Raw genomic sequence first — 21,282 nt, forward strand, 5'->3', positions numbered from 1 at the left:
TAAATGTCTCTCCAGGCCCAAGGGAGCTTATGGTGTGCCTATACAGTATGAACGCAGTTTCCGTTGGAAGCTGGGTCAGTTCCGGTATCTCTGTCACTCCAATGCCTTACCTGGCCATGTGAAAATCAACGTGTCTCGAGAAAACCTCTTTGAAGATTCATTTGCACAGGTTAGTCTGAGATTGTCACTTAAAAGAATGGATGGGATGTGAGATAATAGAAAGAATGCTGTTGATTGATACGCCTAGACTTATTTAGACAGCACATCTGAAATGAAAAATTGTATAATTCAGTATTATAGTTTTAATTTTTTCTTTGTTGTTGTTGTTTTAATGAAAGTTTTTTGTCTGTAGAATGCAGAAATTAGTCAAGAGGTGTGCCAAACAGATGTCATTACATTATGTTATGAAAATGAATTTGTTAGATGGTATGTGTATGAACTGTCATGTCCATTCGTCAGATTTTATACACATAGATTATAGAATTCAGTGTCCACAACCACACACACACATGCACACACAACCTTTTCTCTTTCTTCTTTTTATTCTGATGTTTTTTTCAAAAAACACAATTTGAGAACAGCGAACATCCCTGAGAAAGCCTGCATGATGAGCTATTTTGAGTTATATACTTAATCTGTTAGAAAATTGTTAGAAAGATTTTACTTCAGAAAAGGTGCAGAGAATATACTGTTAAAGTTAATGACACATGTTGAATATTTAGATTGTGAAAAAATATTCTACTGCTGAGTTCTTTTAAATGTCTCCTTTGTGGTCATATTGGACAAAAGCAATATGATGCAATTTGATGTGAAACAAGGAATAAGTACTATAGCAATTTATTTGACAAAAACAGTGCAAGCAGCAGCAGTTTCAATAATGTGCCTTTGTTTTACAGGGAGTAATAGTACTTGTTCCTTGTTTGATATTTATGATTAAAATGTTTTCATCCTGATTTGTTACAGATCATGAGGCTACAGCCGTTTGATTTGCGGAGAAGGTTGTACATAATATTTAAAGGTGAAGAAGGATTAGACTACGGTGGGGTGGCAAGGTAAATATGGTTTCTTGTTTTTCTTATATTTCTTCTTCTTTCTTTGAATATGTTGTTTGTGTTTGTCACAGTTATGTGTGTCATATTTTTCTGCACTTGCGTTTGAAGAAAGGAGAAGAAAGATTTAGGTTACTGGAATTGAATTTAGGTTACTGGAATTGAAGTCTTTCAGAGATTGAGAATTATTAAACCTTTCTGTGAAGTATTTTTATCCCCCTTCATGCTGATGGTACAGTCCGAGTGCTGCCATTATTCGGAGAAGAGGTAGAATTGCCTCTGACTTATTTAGGAGAAGTTTAGGGAATGACTTGGCATGGTTAGAATGGGAAATATAGTCAAGGATGTAGTCCAAATGTATGTTTAATTACACATACTTAACCATGACCCAACTAGTGCAGACTCCGGCAGGGGTCTGACATTCCTGTCTTGTGCAAACTACTATCCCCCTATGCGGAGAAAACGAAAGCAACTACGGCCGATAACCTCCTGGAAGTAGGTAACCTCCCCTTTGTCCCGCTGGCTAGCACCCTCTTTTTCCGGCAGCCATCATGACTCCTGTTCCTGTGCTCTTCATACGGCTAAGTTTTTTTTTGTGTATTTTCTGTCTGTCTGTCGATTCTCTGTTTTTTGTCAAATTATGTTTTCAACCAGGTCACATAATTATGTAGCTCGATTGGGCGATAGCGCTAAAATTAAGGCGTGATCACAATCAATTCGCTGACACTCTGGGCCCTCTACTCCTGGCCCTCTCAACAATGCCAACCCGCCGCCTCCTCCACTTCCTCTGCTCCCTCCGGTCGACTCCAGACCTCCACCACCTCCTACACCTCCTCTGGTGACTTCTAGAGGTTTGTTGCCACACACTCAGGTCAGTGTTGCCTTAAATGTCATTTTTATCGATCCGCGAACGCACTCGATGCGATCCACACTTTCTTGGCCCTGCCAGTCGGCAGTGTACGAGTCGACCTCCTATGTCTCTTTACCCATACCCACAATTGCACCAATGGAATGTGCCACAATCCCTTTGGGGAAACAACACCACACACACAAAAAAAAAAGAAAAAAAAAAAGCTTGCTTTAGATCTGCATGCTAGACTGGGCCCTATGTGCGATGCGCCCGTGGTGGCGGTCGTGACATCGGATCACATGACCCCCCACGTGGCATGCCTAGACCGTCTCGGATCCAATGGCGACTGAGGCGCGTAGGGATGCCCTCCCCTGGTGTAGGGAGGAAGGTGGACCACTAGGGACACGCTCGCCCATACGCGTGCACCCCCCCCCCCCCTTGTCTGGAGCGCCCGATCCAAGGGAGGCAACCCCTGCTTCGGCACCCTTACCGGTGACCGCCGCAGTTATTTCCCTTGCACCGGCACTGCTCCTCGCCTACAGTGCGGGTGCGTGCACGGTCCCACCAAGCTATGCGGTGATGACCCCATCTCCCACACCGCCAATTGCTGCTGTTTCTCATCCACTAATGGCGTCTCAGCAAGCTGCTCAACCTTACAATCAGCAACTCATCACTAACTTGGTGCAGCAGTTATGCACCACTCTGCTTCCCCGTGCCACACCTTGCGCCTGCACCACCCCTCACCCACAGAGCAGGTAGGTGCATGGCCCATTGAACTTCGGCAGTGCTGGATTCTTCAGCCCCATCGCCTAACTCTGCTGTTACCCAGACTAATATCGGCACTTCCACGTCAGAGTGCCTCTTGATAACTCGATCCTGCCTCTCGGCAATGCTCGGGCGGATCTTGTCTATCCCTTTATCCATCAACACACAACAGCTGAACGTCGGTCCTCTTGCAGGAGTTATTCGCGAGAATGGACCGCCGTTCAGCTATAGGGGGATGCACTTCCTACGGCAAGCCGATGGACTTGCCACCCCCTCGTCCACAACGCCCATAACACTGGATTATGGCACCGTCATGCCACATGCCCCGACTGTCTCACGTCCGATGGCGACCGATTCGGGTTGGGATGCCCACGGCACTAAGGGACATTATAATTATTCCCCTTGCGGCCGTTTTCACCTGTGTCGGTTACAGTGGCATCGAACCACGGCCTCTCATACGCAGCATGACACTTGTCCCTCTACAGCAAGGACATGTCGCACCAGGGGATATGTGCTCTAAAGACACCATCCTTTTCGCCGATTATCGGCGCCAAGAGAGGCAACTCTGCATTTGTAACCTAGGTGGTTGACGCTGTAGTTACTTTTGCCAACACACCACGTCACTCCTGCCCCCCGTGCTGTCCACCAACGATGTTTTTTCGGTTTCTCATTGGGTCCTGATGCACATTCATGGACTTTACACAACTTTGCATAGCAACTGTTTCTCAGGCTATTGGCCGCTGACCTTTGGGGTTCTTCATCCCCCCACACTTGCACACAGTCCTCTGCAGGCAACGATCCCTATTACCATTCTCTTCTGGTTATACACAATAACCGGAAATGAATCATAATATTTCCCCTTCTATTCCTTTTGATTTATTATCCCCCCCAAAAAAAAAAAGTATATATATATATATATAGAGAGAGAGAGAGAGAGAGAGATAGAGATATATAGATAGAGATACAGATATATATATGCAATATCTTGCTACATTTATACACATTTCTATTTACACTTATAGATGTATACTTATCCCTTGGTATACACATGTGTGTGCGCTTACGGGATAGGTTCATACGACTTTCATATTAACATGTACAATTTTATTTCTATCTCTATTCATTGACATCTGTTCATTGAGATTCCCTACATAGCAATATAGACACACTTGCAATTGCATCATTCTGTTCACATGCCCAGATCTCTCTGTGTCTACATACTGGCACTTTATTCATATGCATATGTACATCTGTTCTATATAGGTGCATACACAGATTCCTTCCCATGACGGATTATGCACACTTACCCATTTACTTGGGTATATCTGTGCATACTACATGTTTGCTTATACAGCCGCTTATTTCTCATGACTCGATCTCTTGTCATGTCATTGGCATATTCCTGACACCATCACTTGAGTTGGTGGAAGTTTATAATCCCGTTGCACATATATGTATTCATTTTCATAAATTCATCCCTACCTTGCTTTCGGAGGGCGACTGCACTCACAGACAAAACTGCCTCCTTCACATATCAGTAGTGGCTGGTCCTTAGGGACCCACACACACTCACTTCCCACCCACAGGGCTAAGGATGCCCTCTCTTGGTGCATGGAGGGACAAGGCAACCCAACTCATTTGCCTACAACAATCACCCACAGGGCTAGAGATGCCCTAACCTGGTACAAGGAGGGATGAGTCCAACTTAGAGGTGCCACTCCGGACACACATGCACTTCATTCCTTCCAAGTTTTAGCGGGCCCAAAAACTGCCCACTGGGCAGGAGACAATCGCCCTAAGTCCATCTCTTCCACTCCTCACTAGCAGCAGAAGGCCTGGGTAATAATTGTTTTCCTCTACACTCGGGAGAATGGCATATTAACGAGGATGGATGCGTCTCACAAAGCACAACGAACCGTTCATTACCCACAGGGGCGTACCTTTCTGCCCACTCATACCGACACGGCAGATGCCGTATTCAAGCACATTAGTTCGCCCCATCACCTTGCTTGAACAGAGATCCAGCATCGATGTCTCAAACAATTGGCGTTCGAAAGCATTTTCTGCACTTGGTCTTCCCTGCCCAATCCTTTCAGCCTCAACACACAACCACTGCTGTGGTTACAGATGGACATTCCTTCTCACACACTGTCTTTCCAATGAGACACTTCCAGGGGTTTCTAGCCTAGGCAGGCTATCCCATCATGGAGCCCCAGCCTTCAGTCAAGGGCCTGTCAGAGGATGACTTTGTTGTCACTTTGGAAGCAAGCACCATGTCTTTCAGACACATGGTTGCACCACAAGACCCCGTCAACACCTTCCGGCTTCCTTACATTTCAACATAACCTGCATGGTGGACACCTTCATCCCTCAAGCACACAGCAGCTGTTTCCTGATTTACCCATGCTGACTGGTGTCCTAGGACCAGTATATGATAATCAGTCGTGTACAACAATGACCATGAGATCAGCAGAGGAAGCAGCTGATTCCCCGATTATTCGGGCTGGAATTTGATTATACAATTTATAGTAGAGAGTGTTTTGCCCAAGCTGCATCCCCAGTCCCTTGATCAAGAGGGCCTTTGGACTCATCATAGGGACGGATCCCAAAGGCTAGTTAGCCCCCTAGTCTGGGAGACATAGTCAAGGCTACAGCACTAAGTCGCAGTACAATTTGACTTCTAGTCTGAGAGACATAGTCCTTCATGAAAGACTAAGCTGCAAATGATTTCCCTTTGCAGTTCAGAAACCGCTGATAATACAGCTCTTACTTTACTGTTGGCCATACTGAAACGCATGTCAGATCAGTGATTTGATGTAAATGACCAGTACAACACATCTAGAGCCACTTTCCTCCCTGCCCCTGCCCCTGCCCCGCTCCATCCCAGACTTGTGTGTGCCACACACAGCCAGAGGCCTGTCATGGATCTGGTCCCCTTTCTCACTAAAGAACCTTCAGCAAAAATTTTCCCCATGGAAACCCTCTTCCATTAGGAATTCCACCACAGAATGAGACTCAGTGACCTGCAGGCACGTGAAGTGCACTCCCACAGCCTGATCCAACCCAGCCATTAACTACCAACAATTTTTCTGCAGGTTGCTCCAACATGCCACACTCAGGTAGAGAAGCCACCAAGCCTTTCGTATGCCCCTTCGTGATGGTACCTACCTGGGCAATTACACAGCCCTGTCCCAGAGACACCAGGGACCTCAAGTCTCTTGTTGCCAAATGTCTGCCCTTCTATGCATAGGCAACATGCCAGTGCTGTCTTGTTTGGCAATGACAGAAAAGTGGCGGGGGGAGCGCCCATCGCCTGTCAGCTCTCATGGAGGAGCTCTACAGATCTGGCTGTCACGCCTAAGGCAAGCCCAACGTGGTGGCCTACCTCTGTCTCGTGCCACAGTTTCCTCTAAACACATACATCACTTCCACTAGCGGCCCACAACCGATGTGGAATCATCAGATCAAACCACATGTGCACCTCCTTGCATTGATGCTCAGCCATGCTCAAGTGAGACAACCCTATAGGGTATGTGTTTCTGTCCCTTCCTTTGATTCGAAGGGCTCTCAGTAAAGTGTGGATTCAACACACCGACTCTATTTTCTTTGCGCTACATTTATCAGCACAGCTGTGGTCCACAGACCTCTCCCACAATACAGCTGCAGACCTCAGTCTTCTTTGCCCGCACCAATATCCTTAGGTGACACAGTACACTCTACCTTCATCGAATTCAACTTGAGGGACATCTATTGCTTTAGGGATGATGGCTCAAGAGGCATTGCCTCTGCAGTGGTCACACAACAGGCCATCGCAGCGCACTGGCGATAGAACAGAAGGATTGAGACTTGATGCCTCCTCAGCCAGAGCACATGAAGTCAGAGCATGGTCCTCTTCTCTTGCCTTAGCGCACTCAACACGGCTGCAAGACATCATGAATGCTGCATACTGGAAAAACCCTGCCACCTTCATCGACTTCTGCCCGAGAGACGTTGCATGCTTGCGGGATGATGGCTCAAAAGGCATCGCTTCTGTGGTAGTTGCACAACAGGCCATCACAGCACACAGACAGTAGAACAGGCGAGCCCTCCACCTTGTCACGCTGTTCTGCACTAGTTGGGTCACGGTTAAGTATGTGTAATTAAAAGGAAATTTTCTATTTAAAATTACGTTTAAATAACATACTTACCGTGACCCAAATTTAAGACCCTCCCATCCTCCCTGCTTCCTGTTCTCCCTGCTCGCTGTGCTGGTGATGGCATATTGCCGTCAAAAGAGGGTGCTAGCCAGCGGGACAAAGGGGAGGTTACCTACTTCCGGGAGGTTATCGGCCATAGTTGCTTTCGTTTTCTCCGCATAGGCTGATAGTAGTTGCACAGGACAGGAATGTCAGACCCCTGCCGGAGTCTGCACTAGTTGGGTCACGGTAAGTATGTTATTTAAACGTAATTTTAGATAGAAAATTTCCTTTTATGTGTGTATTTGTAAACCAGTTTGTAAAACTAATTGTTTCGTTTTTTCAGGGAATGGTTTTTCCATCTATCACATGATGTGCTGAACCCCATGTACTGTCTCTTTGAGTACGCCAGTAACAGTAACTACAGTCTGCAGATTAATCCAGCTTCCAGCGTTAACCCTGACCATCTCCTCTACTTCCGCTTCATCGGCAGATTTATTGCTATGGTAGCATGATTCTGATATTTTATAAATAATTTGATTAATTTAGGAACGGTCTTTGTCTGTTCAACAAGCACTTGTTCTAACAGATTCAGAAAAGATAATATGCAATGTTAAGAGATGGCATTACATAAGGTATTTCATTTCATTGTTATAAAGATATTTCATTAAGATATTTCATTGTTGTTATTAAGATATTTCATGTGCACAAACTAGTTGTTGATCATATGAAATATCTTGCAGCTTTCCTACATAAGTTTTGTCAAGGACACGTGAAAAACAGGTCTGTTTATTAACTCATATTCACTTTATATGAGGAATTGGATTAGACTGAACAAACTTTGAATATTAATCTGAGACCGATTCACATGTGGTTTTGCCAAACAAAAATGAATTGACAGTGATTATTATCTTAATATCTAAAAGGAGATAACAGATTGATTAATAAGTTAATAAGGAAGAAGTGAGAACAAAGCTCTTATACAAATGCTGCCTTTCCCACCTAGAAAAAGTTTCAGATGCTAATGTATGTGACAACATTTAACAGTCAGTGCAAATGACTGCCCATGTAACATTTTGTCTCATACTCTGATTTTTGTGCAGGCGCTGTACCATGGCAAGTTCATTGACAGTGGTTTCACATTGCCGTTCTACAAGCGCATGTTGAGCAAAAAGCTGACCATGAAAGACTTGGAGAGTATAGACCCTGAGTACTACCAGTCACTTCAGTGGGTCAAGTAAGTGAATCTGGCAGTGGCAGTGGCAGCAGACCGGTGTTGGTGCTGGTGCTGGGGAAGGGGTATCAGCCATTTAAAAAAGCACTGAGTGTTTTGAAAATAATTCTTTTAAACTTGTCCATCACAATCTTAAACTTGTCTTGTGTAGAAAATTATGACATATCCAGTTTAAGGTATCTTTTTTGTTTGTTTTTCTTGAACTGTTTGTATTTAGTTCTCAGAAGATTTGCACTTTGGAAAATACTTATGAGAGAATCCTGCATACTATGGAAGTTTGCAAGTGTGGTTCAGAACAATGCATGAGTTAGCTCAATACACAGTGCAGAATACTAACTGACATTCCTCTCAATGTCTTGAATAATTTCCCTTCATTTAGAATTGCTTTGAATTTGATGAAAATGTTTGTTCATGTTCCAGTTGTTTTGAAAATAACTGTCAAACAAGGTGTGTGTGTGTGTGTGTGTGTGTGTGTGTGTTCATACAATTTGCTGTTAGGTATGTATGTGGTGTTGCTGAATCATTGTCAGTCAGCCTCTGTCCTTGTGTTGTGCAGGGAGAACAATATAGAGGAGTGTGAGCTGGAGCTGTATTTCACCACTGACTTTGAGATTCTGGGCAAGATTGAACAGCATGACCTCAAGCCGGGTGGGGCAGATATACGTGTCACAGAGGAAAACAAGGAGGAATACCTCAAGTGAGGCTGACCTTTGCTTGGAAGGGATGGCGGGGAGGAGGAAGGGGAGAGTGGTGGGGGGGAGGATGATGTGTATGTGCTTGCTTGTTTGTGAATGTGTCTGTGTGAGTGAAGTGAGATGAGACTGGCTTGTATGAATAAAATTTGACTGTGTTGTAAAAGAAAACAAAGGTTATTCTTTCCCACCAACCTCCCACACCCCTACATCCCACCATTATCATGGTGTCATTCTGGTCTGAGGCCAAAGACCAACAAAAAGTTAAATGTGTAAGTATGGCCACAGGCTGTCTAGGTCTAATTTTTTTCTCAACTGAATGGGGATGGAGATTGCAAGAAAGAATAGGGATACTGGTGAGTGTTAATGATCAAATAAGATGTCCTAATACACTGATGATCAGAATTTATTTCCATTAAGATGAATAATTATATTGTATCTTTTTCTTACTGTCAAACGACATAGTGGCATTTCTTGTATATATTTTTTTTTTGCAGTCTAATGACACAGTGGCGTTTCTCACGAGGTGTGGAGGAGCAGACAAAGGCTTTCCTTGAAGGCTTTAATGAAGTAGTGCCTCTTCAGTGGCTGCAGTATTTTGATGAGAGAGAGCTGGAGGTGAGCTGTGATCAATTACACTTTGTGACTTGAAGATTGACACATGGCATCCTTAGAGAGGGGTGGTTGTCAGCTTGTGGTAATTACATTTTGAAATAATATGATATTTTAGCATCAGTGGAACATTTCTTTCTTTTTAAATGTTTTGTTTTATTTAGATATATGTTATAATATTTGTTTTTGATTGATTGTAGACGATTACAATCAGTATTTCATGATTTATTGAACAAGTTCTTGCTTTTGGATTTCTTTGCTTATTCCATAATGCTTGTTTGATATTGATGATATTGATTTCACCATATATGTTTTTGCATTTGCCTGCTTTGTTCATATGCATAATGCATTTTGATGTTGATGGCATTACTTCAGTGTTTATCCTGTGCTTGTGCAGTTGATGCTGTGTGGCATGCAGGAGATTGATGTGGACGACTGGGAGCGTAACACCATCTACAGACATTACCAGCGCAACACCAAGCAGGTCGTCTGGTTCTGGAAGGTCAGTTTTTTTGTTTTGTTTTTTATACATACACATTTTCACATTATCCTTTTTGTGCTTCCCAAAGTCTGTCTTTGGCTAAAAATATTTTTATTGTTATGCATGCATCTCATAATGACGATAAAAAGATCATTTGCTGTCATTTTTCTTATTCAGGCACTGTGGTAAATAAAGCTGCCACCAGAGATCTCCACTGCTGCCTCATCACTGTTTTCACAGTCTTGATCTCTGGGTTTGGTTTTCTTGACAAATGTTGTAGGATAGGGGTCATTGATTGCGCAGTGAGTAAGTTGTTACCCTACAGGGCTGGTTGGTCACTGTCTGTCTGTTCTCTACACTTTGATATGTCTGGGTGTCGCTAACAGGAGCAAAAGACTCTGACCTGTCTGTTTGTTGCTAACAGGAGCACCAGGCTCTGGCCTGTCTGTTTGTTGCTAACAGGAGCACAAGGCTCTGGCCTGTCTGTTGCTAACAGGAGCAACAGGCTCTGGCCTGTCTGTTTGTTGCTAACAGGAGCACAAGGCTCTGGCCTGTCTGTTGCTAACAGGAGCAACAGGCTCTGGCCTGTCTGTTTGTTGCTAACAGGAGCACAAGGCTCTGGCCTGTCTGTTGCTAACAGGAGCACAAGGCTCTGACCTGTCTGGGTGTTGCTAACAGGAGCACAAGGCTCTGACCTGTCTGGGTGTTGCTAACAGGAGCACCAGGCTCTGGCCTGTCTGGGTGTTGCTAACAGGAGCACCAGGCTCTGGCCTGTCTGGGTGTTGCTAACAGGAACACAAGGCTCTGGTCTGTCTGGGTTTTGCTAACAGGAGCACCAGGCTCTGGCCTGTCTGGGTGTTGCTAACAGGAGCACCAGGCTCTGGCCTGTCTGGGTGTTGCTAACAGGAGCACCAGGCTCTGGCCTGTCTGGGTGTTGCTAACAGGAGCACCAGGCTCTGGTCTGTGTTGCTAACAGGAGCACAAGGCTCTGGTCTGTGTTGCTAACAGGAGCACAAGGCTCTGGCCTGTCTGGGTGTTGCTAACAGGAGCACCAGGCTCTGGTCTGTGTTGCTAACAGGAGCACCAGGCTCTGGTCTGTGTTGCTAATAGGAGCACCAGGCTTTGGCCTGTCTGGGTGTTGCTAACAGGAGCACCAGGCTCTGGCCTGTCTGGGTGTTGCTAACAGGAGCACCAGGCTCTGGCCTGTCTGGGTGTTGCTAACAGGAGCACAAGGCTTTGGCCTGTCTGTTGCTAACAGGAGCACCAGGCTCTGGCCTGTCTGTTTGTTGCTAACAGGAGCACAAGGCTCTGGCCTGTCTGGGTGTTGCTAACAGGAGCACCAGGCTCTGGCCTGTCTGGGTGTTGCTAACATGAGCACCAGGCTCTGGCATGTCAGGGTGTCGCTAACAGGAGCACAAGGCTCTGGCCGGTCTGGGTGTCGCTAACAGGAGCACAAGGCTCTGGCCAGTATTGCTCTGTGGGTCACTGCCACATGCAGTCCTGTAACCAGGTCAGGGTGGTGATCTGCAGGCAGGGGTGTGTCAGCTAGTGCATGCTTTAACCCCTAGGCTGCCTATATGACGAGATAACTCGTCATGGCAAGCATGTATGCTTCGCTGCCACAATGACGAGATAACTCGTCATCGAAATATTCTGACTTTTCCCTGGTTTGCATTCACTTTGTTGACAAAAATAGTGGTAGCTTTAGCCTGGGAAATCTCTCTAGATTCTATTCATAGCTAGAAACCCCATCTACGTCATGAAGCAGTCCTTTATTTGAACGTTTTGGTTGGGTCACTGTCCCAGTGTTTGCCTGACTTCTCTCCTCGCTCGCTCAACAAAATGTCAGACTGACGCCATGCTCAAGACATGCGATCGTGACGAGCTAAATCAACCATGATTTCTTTCTTTAGCTGCTGCTCAGAAAGAATTGAAGCGTAAATTCGAAGGAGAAGATAGTGATGAACATTTTTGGACGATCTGATAGAAAATAAAGGGAGCAATCAAGAGAGTGGCCAAGATGTGACTGTCAATGAGTGATGCCAGCTGTACAGATGTTAGCAGACGACAGAACATGACCGAATAAGTAGCAGAGAGATAGTCTTGGCACTCAGCCAACGCAGTCTGATGAGAACTAAATCAAGTGACCGTGTGAGAGTGGTGAAGAGGAGGGGGGGGGGTGGAGACTGAGAGGGCGTGGCCTCACATCCATCTTATCACTTGGAGAAGTCACAATGTATTGTGTATCTGTCTCTTAAAAAAATATATATATATTGTGGTTGTTCTAGTATGATTTTGTGTTTGCAGATATCCATTTGTCCAGAAAATATGATGTTTTTGTGCAAATTACCTGACTAATGTTTGTAATGAACAAGTTGAAAATGTGACAAAAAACAAAACACTGATTTCAAAACAACAGCATGTCACTAAAAATATATAAAATGGGAAAACAGCATGTGTTTTGTATTCTTTATTCATTTACCTTTCAGAAAATATATACTTTTATGGGTCTTTCTCCAATAACAAAGAGCACAGAATTTTTTGAAAATTTATACCCGTTTTTTGTGAAAAAAACACACCTGGCAAATAGATTCAGTGGACACGGTCATGGCTGGATCTTTTATGTGATTTCAGTTTGTTCGTGAGATTGACAATGAGAAGAGGACACGGCTGCTGCAGTTTGTCACCGGCACTTGTCGACTACCCGTTGGAGGCTTTGCAGAACTGATGGGTCAGTTCACTTTTTCCTTGTGTGTAGGCGTGAGGGTTCAGTGATTTCACAGTTTTTGACTGACAAAGTGCATCTGTCTACCATATGCTGTTTTGCCATATTTTACTGGTTTGTTGGTTCCATAAAAAAAACAAAAAAAACTTAGAAATTCGCTGATAAATTGCCACAGCTGATTTTGGTGTGGTAAATTTTGTTTTAAGATGTTCTGCCGAAGAGTAGCTTCCCCTGCCTGTCAGCATTTTTCTGGTTATCATTGTTTGGTCGTCGCGCATGAATTAGGCTCGGTTTCTGTCTCCCTCTCTTACTTTGTGCTAACCAACACCAGAATCGAACTCAAACCAGTTGCACAATGGTAGCATTTTAGAAAAACTTACATAACATAACACAGCATTATGTGCAACCCTTGTACTTATAATTTGAATACTGCAGCATATGTCTTGTTTTAAAACATTATCTCTTGCAGTTGTTTCATTGAATGAGCAGAACGTAACCAGTTCATGCTTTCTTCCCTCTTTGAGAATGAATGATGGCTTTTGGACAGAGCTGAATACCACAGTATGAATCTAATCTTTAAATGTAACACTTAACTTGGCTTTATGATGGCAGGGAGCAATGGTCCACAGCGCTTCTGCATAGAGAAGGTGGGGAAGGAGACATGGCTGCCCAGAAGCCACACCTGCTTTAACCGTCTGGACCTTCCCCCCTACCGCTCCTATGACCAGCTGGTGGAGAAACTGAACATGGCCATCGAGGAGACAGAGGGCTTTGGACAGGAATGATGTGGACAGAAAGAAGCAGAAATAAAACACAGACTGTTGTGTCTAATCATCAGCCAATCACTGTGATCTTGGAAAATCATTTTGCTGTCTTTGCCTGTCGCATTAGCAGTGGCTACATGTGACGTCTGTGATAAACGGGTTTGGGGGACATATAGGGGTTTGGATTGGGGAGGGGGGGAGGGAAGAAGTTGAGGTGTGAAGCAAGGGAGGTGGAGGGGGGGGGGGGGTTGAAAGATGGAGTTAGTGCTCCTTTTTATATTTGCTGTTCTGAATGGTGTGACTTGCAATAATTCTGTGATGTTGGAACTTGTAGTAAACCTATGTTGTTTGAAAGCAAGAAGCGAGTTTGAATTTCTCTCTTGTTGGTAAGATGTTCCATGATTGGCTGGCTGCAAGCTAAGAAGACTTGGTGCACTTGTATGAACAAAACTGAGGTGGAACGAATGCATTTAGCTTGCAGCACAGTTCAGAGGAATAATGCTTCAAGGTGGATTAGATGATTGTTTCATTTTCTTTACTGGTGGCTTCCCAAGGGAAGGCAACTCTTGATGACCACCCGTGAATGCCTCTACCTTGCTCTCGGGCTGTGTGTAATGTCCTTGTGTGGGGTAATAGCTGAATCTATGCATATGCTCATGCGAACAGAGCGATATTCTTGCATACTTCATGTAGTTGTCTAAACACATGCGCATGCATTGTTGAGTGAGGCTATGTGTCCGCATGCACATGCACACGCACACACACACACACACACACACACACACTTAATTGGTCTGTCATATAGGTTTTAATTTTTAATCATGAATGCTTGATTATGGGCCAAAAGGTAAAGAGGCTACAGAACATTTTGAAAGAAGTTCATTGTCAGTCCCAAATACACATTAATCTGAATTTCGATTGGTGGACTTCTTGTGAAGAATCTTGGGCCTATTTTGATGCATATGTCATATACTGATAATACATAAGAAAACTTACCAAATGGGGATTAATATCACATGAAACTATAAAAACTATCTTTATGCAACCATTGACAGAAACATTTCCTCAAACCATTGACAGAAACATTTCCTCTCAGAAACATTTCCTCAAACCATTGACAGAAACATTTCCTCAAACAGAGAAATAAGCAGATGCGTGAATGTTTTTGTGTCAAATTTCTGTCCTGTTTCAGTGTTTCTTTCAAAATATTGTCATTAGTATGTTTGAAAAAAAAAAGAGAAAAGACTGTGGTGTATTAAGAATATGAATTCAAGTCTTGCAAATGTTACCAACAGTTGTTAATGTAACTGTCAGAGAGTGAGAGAGAGAATGTGTGTGTGCTCACGTGTTTTGTAATAAAGTATATGAATATATGTACAAGGAAAGGTCTGTGTGGGCGCATTCATAGATAAACTGTGTCTATACATGTGCCTGCACATTTGGTGTCATATACTGTACCATGTCAAACTGATGCAAACTAGGCCTATGGTTTGCTCTGCTTGGCCAAATTTCGCGCGGCTAACAGTGAAAAGACGGGCCCGCCCGCTCTCAGGCAATCAAATGCCTCTAAAAGCTATAAGCGCTGAATCATTCCTTTGGCCAAGGCTCTCCACACCATCTTGTCAGGTTTACGCTCTGTCTCGTCTTACGCTTTTTTTTGGCTATTAAGCGTATTCATTTGGCCTTATTTTGCTGCATGCGGCTTGTGTTTATTGTATTCTTACATTCTGTGTACTCGATTCGACTCGGCACCCTAGATTCGTTCGTTTTTTTCTGCCTCTAAGTCGATCCTGTCTTTCCTTTCTCTGTTGGGGGTCGGATTTTCGCTGGGTGCCTAAGCGCGGGTTCCATGCCTCGTGTGCCATACCACGAAGGCAGGGATCATGATGCTGGGATTGAGACTCGGCAAGAGACTCTCCCAGGCCCGGAGCTCATGATTCCTCCTGATACGGACCGCGGCGATGCGTCGTTAGACGCTGATCGCGGAGGCGACTCTCGTACCAGTAAAACGGTCATGAAGGGGACCGGGGGGAAAGAGGTACGAGTGTCGCCTCCCGAGGTGTCCCAGCGCGAGGCGGGGAGAAGGGGGAATGGCAAGTCCTCTCTTGGCTGTGGGGACTCGCAGCTAGGCGCGAACTCCCAAGGGGAGGCCAAACTCGAATGCCCGCCCGTCCGTCCCCGCGTCTCCGCCGTGGTTCTCATGGGGCATTTTCTTCGATGGCCACGGAATGATTCAGCGCTTATAGCTTTTAGAGGCGTTTGATTGGCTGAGAGCGGGCGGGCCCGTCTTTTCACTGTTAGCCGTGCGAAATTTGGCCAAGCAGAGCAAACCATAGGCCTAGTTTGCATCAGTTTGACATGGTAACTATATGTAACACCAAACATGGAGTATAATACAAACTCCTCCTATTGCAGTGATAAAATCAACAAAAGAAATTTTATTTATATGACATTGATGCATCTGCCTCTTACATTGCACCTTCAGTTGCTGTACTAGTAATCTTTTTATTTTGTCTGATCGTTCATATTATGCATGTGACATGACTTTTTTGTGCTGTTAGGGTCTTTGGTTTGGTGGTGTGTTTTTTACGCAAGATATTATGAAGTTTATGCAAAATGAGAATTTGTTGATATATGAAACTAATTTCAGTTCACACACAATATTTAATAATATTTCTTAAGTTACATATTTAGGTTTTTTAAGAGAGCAGTTTAAATGCTCTGAATAGGAATCAATGAATAACATTTAGTAAAATGGCTTTTGAGTGTTTATGGTTACCTTTGTGAAGAGAAAATTAAACAGTTAAACCAAACTAGTACAAATAACTTGGGCCGGGGGGTGGGGGTGGGGGTTCCTCATTTGCATTTGTTCAGATAACTTTCCCGATTGATTGGATATCCATTTCCTGATGATGCACCACATATGGTCATGCCTGATAAAGTTGAGACCTGAGATACAGCCTGGATGTGATTCCCTCATTGGACAGTGAGGCAACCAGAAGTAAAGCCAGATTTTTTGTTCCTTTTTCAGCACCTGCTTGGGGCATAAAGGGAAAAAAACAAAACAAAAACCCAGTGTTCTATTCATGGCCAACAGATCAGCATGTCAAATATAGGGCAAGAAAGGGACACACCCACACAGTAGGAATAGTTGGCGCTGTGGCATGGAAACGGACTTGGTCACTGTACTAAAGCATTCGTGTCCAGTTGCTTCTGTGGTTCTGATGACTAAAAACCATAACGTGCACTGGTTATTGCAGGCATGTCTTAAAAAAAGTAGTTTGATGTAGTATACCATCTAAACAGGGAGTAGAAGTTGGAAATCCCTTTGTCTTTTAAATCATCATTATAAATTGTCAGATTTACACATCGTTTTTGTACTGATAACATTTTAATTTGATTTGTGTATTTTAGATTCTACTGATGTATATAGTACCTACAGATGGGGGGGAAAGGTGGTGGTGCTGCCTTCAAGTGACATGGTTTTCCAAGCAAGATCAGACTTTTAAAATGGTGATAAACGTGGGAGAGTTTACTTCTTTCATTCCATACTTTTGTTTGAGGTTTACAGAGTCATTCCCATAGCACTGGGGTTTCACAGGCTTGGGTCTTGTCTGTATCATTATTTGTATATCTAACAGTCATGCTGTCCAGTGTTTATATTTTCTTTAAGTGAAGTCAGAGTGTGGATGTTTAAGGTAATGATGACAATCTGAACAGAATGTTCAGGGATTTAAATAGAACATAGAAGATGTGGTCTCCAAAAGGTTTTGTGTGTAGTTGTTAGCAATTTGTTGGAAGAAGTCTTTGAAGGTGCTTCTTTCTTCCATTCTTATGAAGTTTTGGAAGAAATGTAGCAGATATCTTTACTGAAATTAGAATTTGGAATATAAAAAAAGTAATTTATGCATGCACATGCACACACACACACACACACACACACACACACACACACACACACACACTCACACGCTGGTTGAAGTGGGAAATGTGCCTTGTGATGACGCATCATTTTTAGTTTTATTCATTGACTTTTTCACCTCTTGTTCTTGGAGTGGTGATTTGACCTTGATCTGGGTGGAACTTCCAGAGTTCATGAATGATCCCTTCACAAAATGATGTACCCTGAAAAGACTTTGTTATGTTCAGGTGTTTGAAATCAAAGAGAAATGATACCTACATGATTTCATTTATAAAACAATGCCCCCCGAAGAGACTTTTTGCTTGCTATGTGATTTGTAGTATTTTCCAGTATATGTGTGTTTCTATTCAGAATCAAAGAGAAAATATCAGCATGATTTCACATGTATGGTAAGACTGATGGATAATTGATTTGTATCTTACTTTTTAATTCACTTCTTAGTAAATGCATGTACAAAATGTTTGGGAGCCTATATTTTGGCTTTGTGTTGTTTGGAATGGGATATGGTTAGCTGGTCCTTTTATTGTTGTTTTTTTGTACATTGTGGTATTGGGCTGTTGTTCTGTACCTCTAAAGTGCAAGTTCAGTTGTAGAGAATGTCTTGATGCTTCATTTGAAAACAGTGAGACAAATGTGCTGTCAGATTCTGGTTGGGAAAGGAATTTATGTAGGCCAGTGGAAAGGCTGTGTTTGTTTGCATTGTATGGGTATAATAGATTAAATTTCTGGGAAGAGTGTGTGTGTGTTTGTGTGCGTAATTCATTCAGCATTTTGAGAGAGACTGGTTCTGTTACAAATGGTTTGTAGTATTTATGTAAAGTATGATGAAAGAATGAAACTGGATCTATAGATCAATATTGGTTGTGTTGTTGTAAACAAAGTACATGCTTGTAAGGCATATTGTTTGAATCTACATGATTTACAAGCACTCACATATACATGCAAAAACATGCAAGCACACACACTCAACATATACATCTGCACATGCACACCAAACCCTAGACCCCACCCCCACCCCCCTCCACGCAGACACATACACTCATACTAACAATGTTACATAACATGTAATACTCTTTGATTGTCGCAGGCGATGATCTGGTGTGTGTTTGTCTGGCATCCTGGTGTGTTTTGAAAATCAGTTTGTACATTCTTTCCCAGCATGAAGACAGCAGGAGATGATTAATTAAACATGCGTTTCCCCAGGAAGATGTTAATTGAAGCATTCATTCCATGTGCCAGTGTTGAGACAACAAAAACATGGATGAGATTTTTCAAATGACCCCCTGTCTTTCTACTGTAATTTTGGTTATCTTTGTTATTACAGTGAACTATTTGCTCCCCTGAAGCCCCCCCACCCCCACCCCCACCCCTTTTTTTCTTTTCTTTTTTTAATTTCCTTCAACGATTATGAGATAATTTTCCACAAACATGTTGGAGGAAATAATATTGATGTGGATGAACTATCTTCAAAGAAGCAAATGTTGAGTTGTGTAGGGGTGTTGTTTTTTTTGTTGTTGTTGTTGTTTTTATAGTGGATGGGGGTGTGGAGAGTTATTGTTGTTGTGATTTGTTTCTTTATAAGGAATGTATTTACTTCTATCTCAAGAAAATAGTGTTAAAGATATGTTTGTGAACACACAGTAGTCTGCTCAGTCTTTTCTGATATTGCCAACTGTGCAAAGCAAGGCCAAAAATACTGTTCCCTTCAAAGTCCATGTTGAACATGTAATATCAATGCCTGCCTTCCTCTTACCAGCCTGCTGTGGTCTCCAGAGCACCCCTCTCTCTTTCCCCTCCTCCCCCTTTGTTGTGTCCCTTGTTTCCCCCCCCCCCCTCCCCTTCACCTTCCCTGGAGTTTGTTGTGTGGTCAGTTTTGTGGCTTGATGTGTGAACACTGGTCAAAGTGGTGGTGGCTCACTGTCATGTGTTGACATGCATAATCAGTCCTTCTTACCTGGGACATGATTGTACGTAGTAATATCTCTTTGCTGCTCCTCTTCACACTTGATATTTTGGGTTTTTGTGTTTGTTAAATGTGCCTGCAGTGTTCCAAGTTCCAATACGTTTTTGTAACTGAGAGAAGTTCAACTTTCTTTTTGTAAATAGTCATTCTTTTCTCCCTTTTTTCCCCCATGGATCTTTCACTGTTGCACCATTCATGTTGTATGTCTTCAGGGCAGCGAGTAGATGTGTTTAAAGTTTGTGCATATGTACATACACACACACATACACACAGAATGTTTACAGGAATCTGTAACCCTCTTCTTTGTTGCTGTTGATTTGTCAGTCTGATGAATACTTTTTGATTCACTTGTTCTTTTTGTTTGTGAATTCATGTACTGGCAAATCATAGCTCAATTTATTTATTTGTAATATTCAAGAAAGATGTTAACTTAATAAAGTCTCACAATATTTTTATTTTGGATTTTGCATGAATGTTTGTTGGGTTGACATTTCTTGATTTTTTCCTGTTAGTTAGTTGACCAGAGTGGAAGAATATTCAAGACATTCATGTGCACCGGTGGCTATATTTGAAAGACAGAACCAAATTGTCTCCATCAAACAGAAACTTTCAAATACCCTTAGGTTTGATATTTCTTGGAAAGGAAATCAGATCTTTCTAAGTAGCTAAACAAATATAAGCTGATGTGGTAAAGAGGAAAGGTCCAGTACATGGGTACATCCCTCTGTCAGTGTAAAATGGTATCCTTATCTTCAGTACCAGAAAATTCCTCTTTTGTTATCTTTGTTTCTATCTTTTTAAAAATTTTCTTTTCTTTCTGTGGTCTCTTTCATTCTCATTGTCTGCTTAAGAGGTCCATTCATCTGTATGTGTTCAGGAAAACTTAGCACTTCTTGGATGTCTTGTCTTTTGTGGCCGTCTTCTGTTGGAGCAGACTGTGTTATGTTCCTACCAAAGTTTGCTGTTTGAATTTTCTTCACATTATGTAACAAACTGCTTTGTGTTCTTGTCAGGGTTAATTTCAGCAGAAATTAATGTGAAAACTGAATGAAGACAAGTGAAGAAGGAACAACATCTGATATAAACAGTAACAACAACAACAACAAAAATCTTGTGCAGCATATGAGCGTTTTGAAAATGAAATACTTAAAAAACTTTGGAACGCTGCGGAAATGGGAAGATTCGGTAAAGTACTGTTTTCTGATTAGGTTTATAATTATGCAAATTTTAATCATTACATTGCAGGCATATGCTGCAAATTGGATTTACTACATCAGCTATTGTAGCACAGCAGAGTTTGCTGTCGCAAGTTTTTTTGTTTTGTTTTATAATTTTTATTACATGATGATATTAAGGGCTACTTTGGAAATGTTATACTTTCTGCTTTGCAAAAAAACTTAAGTAGAATGTGTGCAAGTGCATGAACATGTGCAAGTGCTTTTACATCTGTGTGTGTGAGTTGGGGGGAAGGAGGGGGGTATTCGCAGCTTGTTCAGGATTGTCAGTTTGTTCAGCTGTGTTCTGCACCCCTCATTTTGGAGATGTCAAGCATATCCATCATACTGATGTTAATAAACTCTTCCATTGTTATCACTATGATGGCAGTTTCTTTATTTCATTTTCTATGATAAAGAAGCATCCTCTCTATTATAGAAAATGAAAAAGAAACGACCACAATAGGGCAGACTAGAATTTCTCTCTTCTACAACCCATTTCCTGATGCCCTCAAGTTCTTTTTTCTTTTAGATATTCATTATCTATTTGATTTCTCTTGTTCTTTCTCTCTCTCCAGATATCTGGTGAGGCATTGACTTGCTCATTTGTTCCTTCCATTTATTTATTTATGTATTTATTAGGAAGTGATCTGTATGTTCATTAAAGTCATTGATTTGATTACTCTATATCTTGATGCATCGGCTACCTTTAAGATGCCACATGCTTTTTTTTCCAGCTTACTGTAATGATGGAAAGCATGTGAAATCAAAATGATTTTGGCAAAAGCCAAAGCATAAACCTTGAGGATGTTACGTAGACAACTATAACAATCATT

General features: G+C 42.6%; 1 protein-coding gene across 5 annotated transcripts in view; it reads left to right on the forward strand.

Annotated features, from left to right (window-relative positions):
* Window positions 1-19,687, forward strand: part of LOC143300447 (E3 ubiquitin-protein ligase Su(dx)-like) — a 96,846-nt gene extending 77,159 nt beyond the window's left edge. For all 5 annotated transcript variants that reach the window (XM_076614124.1, XM_076614122.1, XM_076614121.1 and 2 more), the window contains exons 12-20: window positions 16-169; window positions 964-1,052; window positions 7,186-7,345; window positions 7,943-8,076; window positions 8,630-8,770; window positions 9,263-9,383; window positions 9,775-9,879; window positions 12,493-12,589; window positions 13,196-19,687. In XM_076614124.1, coding sequence (XP_076470239.1) covers window positions 16-169; window positions 964-1,052; window positions 7,186-7,345; window positions 7,943-8,076; window positions 8,630-8,770; window positions 9,263-9,383; window positions 9,775-9,879; window positions 12,493-12,589; window positions 13,196-13,368 — 1,174 coding nt within the window. In that variant the 3' untranslated portion in view covers window positions 13,369-19,687. The remainder of the gene's footprint in view (window positions 1-15; window positions 170-963; window positions 1,053-7,185; window positions 7,346-7,942; window positions 8,077-8,629; window positions 8,771-9,262; window positions 9,384-9,774; window positions 9,880-12,492; window positions 12,590-13,195) is intronic.
* Window positions 19,688-21,282: the final 1,595 nt, after the last annotated feature.

The sequence above is a fragment of the Babylonia areolata genome, chromosome 26, assembly GCF_041734735.1.
Source record: "Babylonia areolata isolate BAREFJ2019XMU chromosome 26, ASM4173473v1, whole genome shotgun sequence".
Taxonomy (NCBI): domain Eukaryota; kingdom Metazoa; phylum Mollusca; class Gastropoda; order Neogastropoda; family Buccinidae; genus Babylonia; species Babylonia areolata.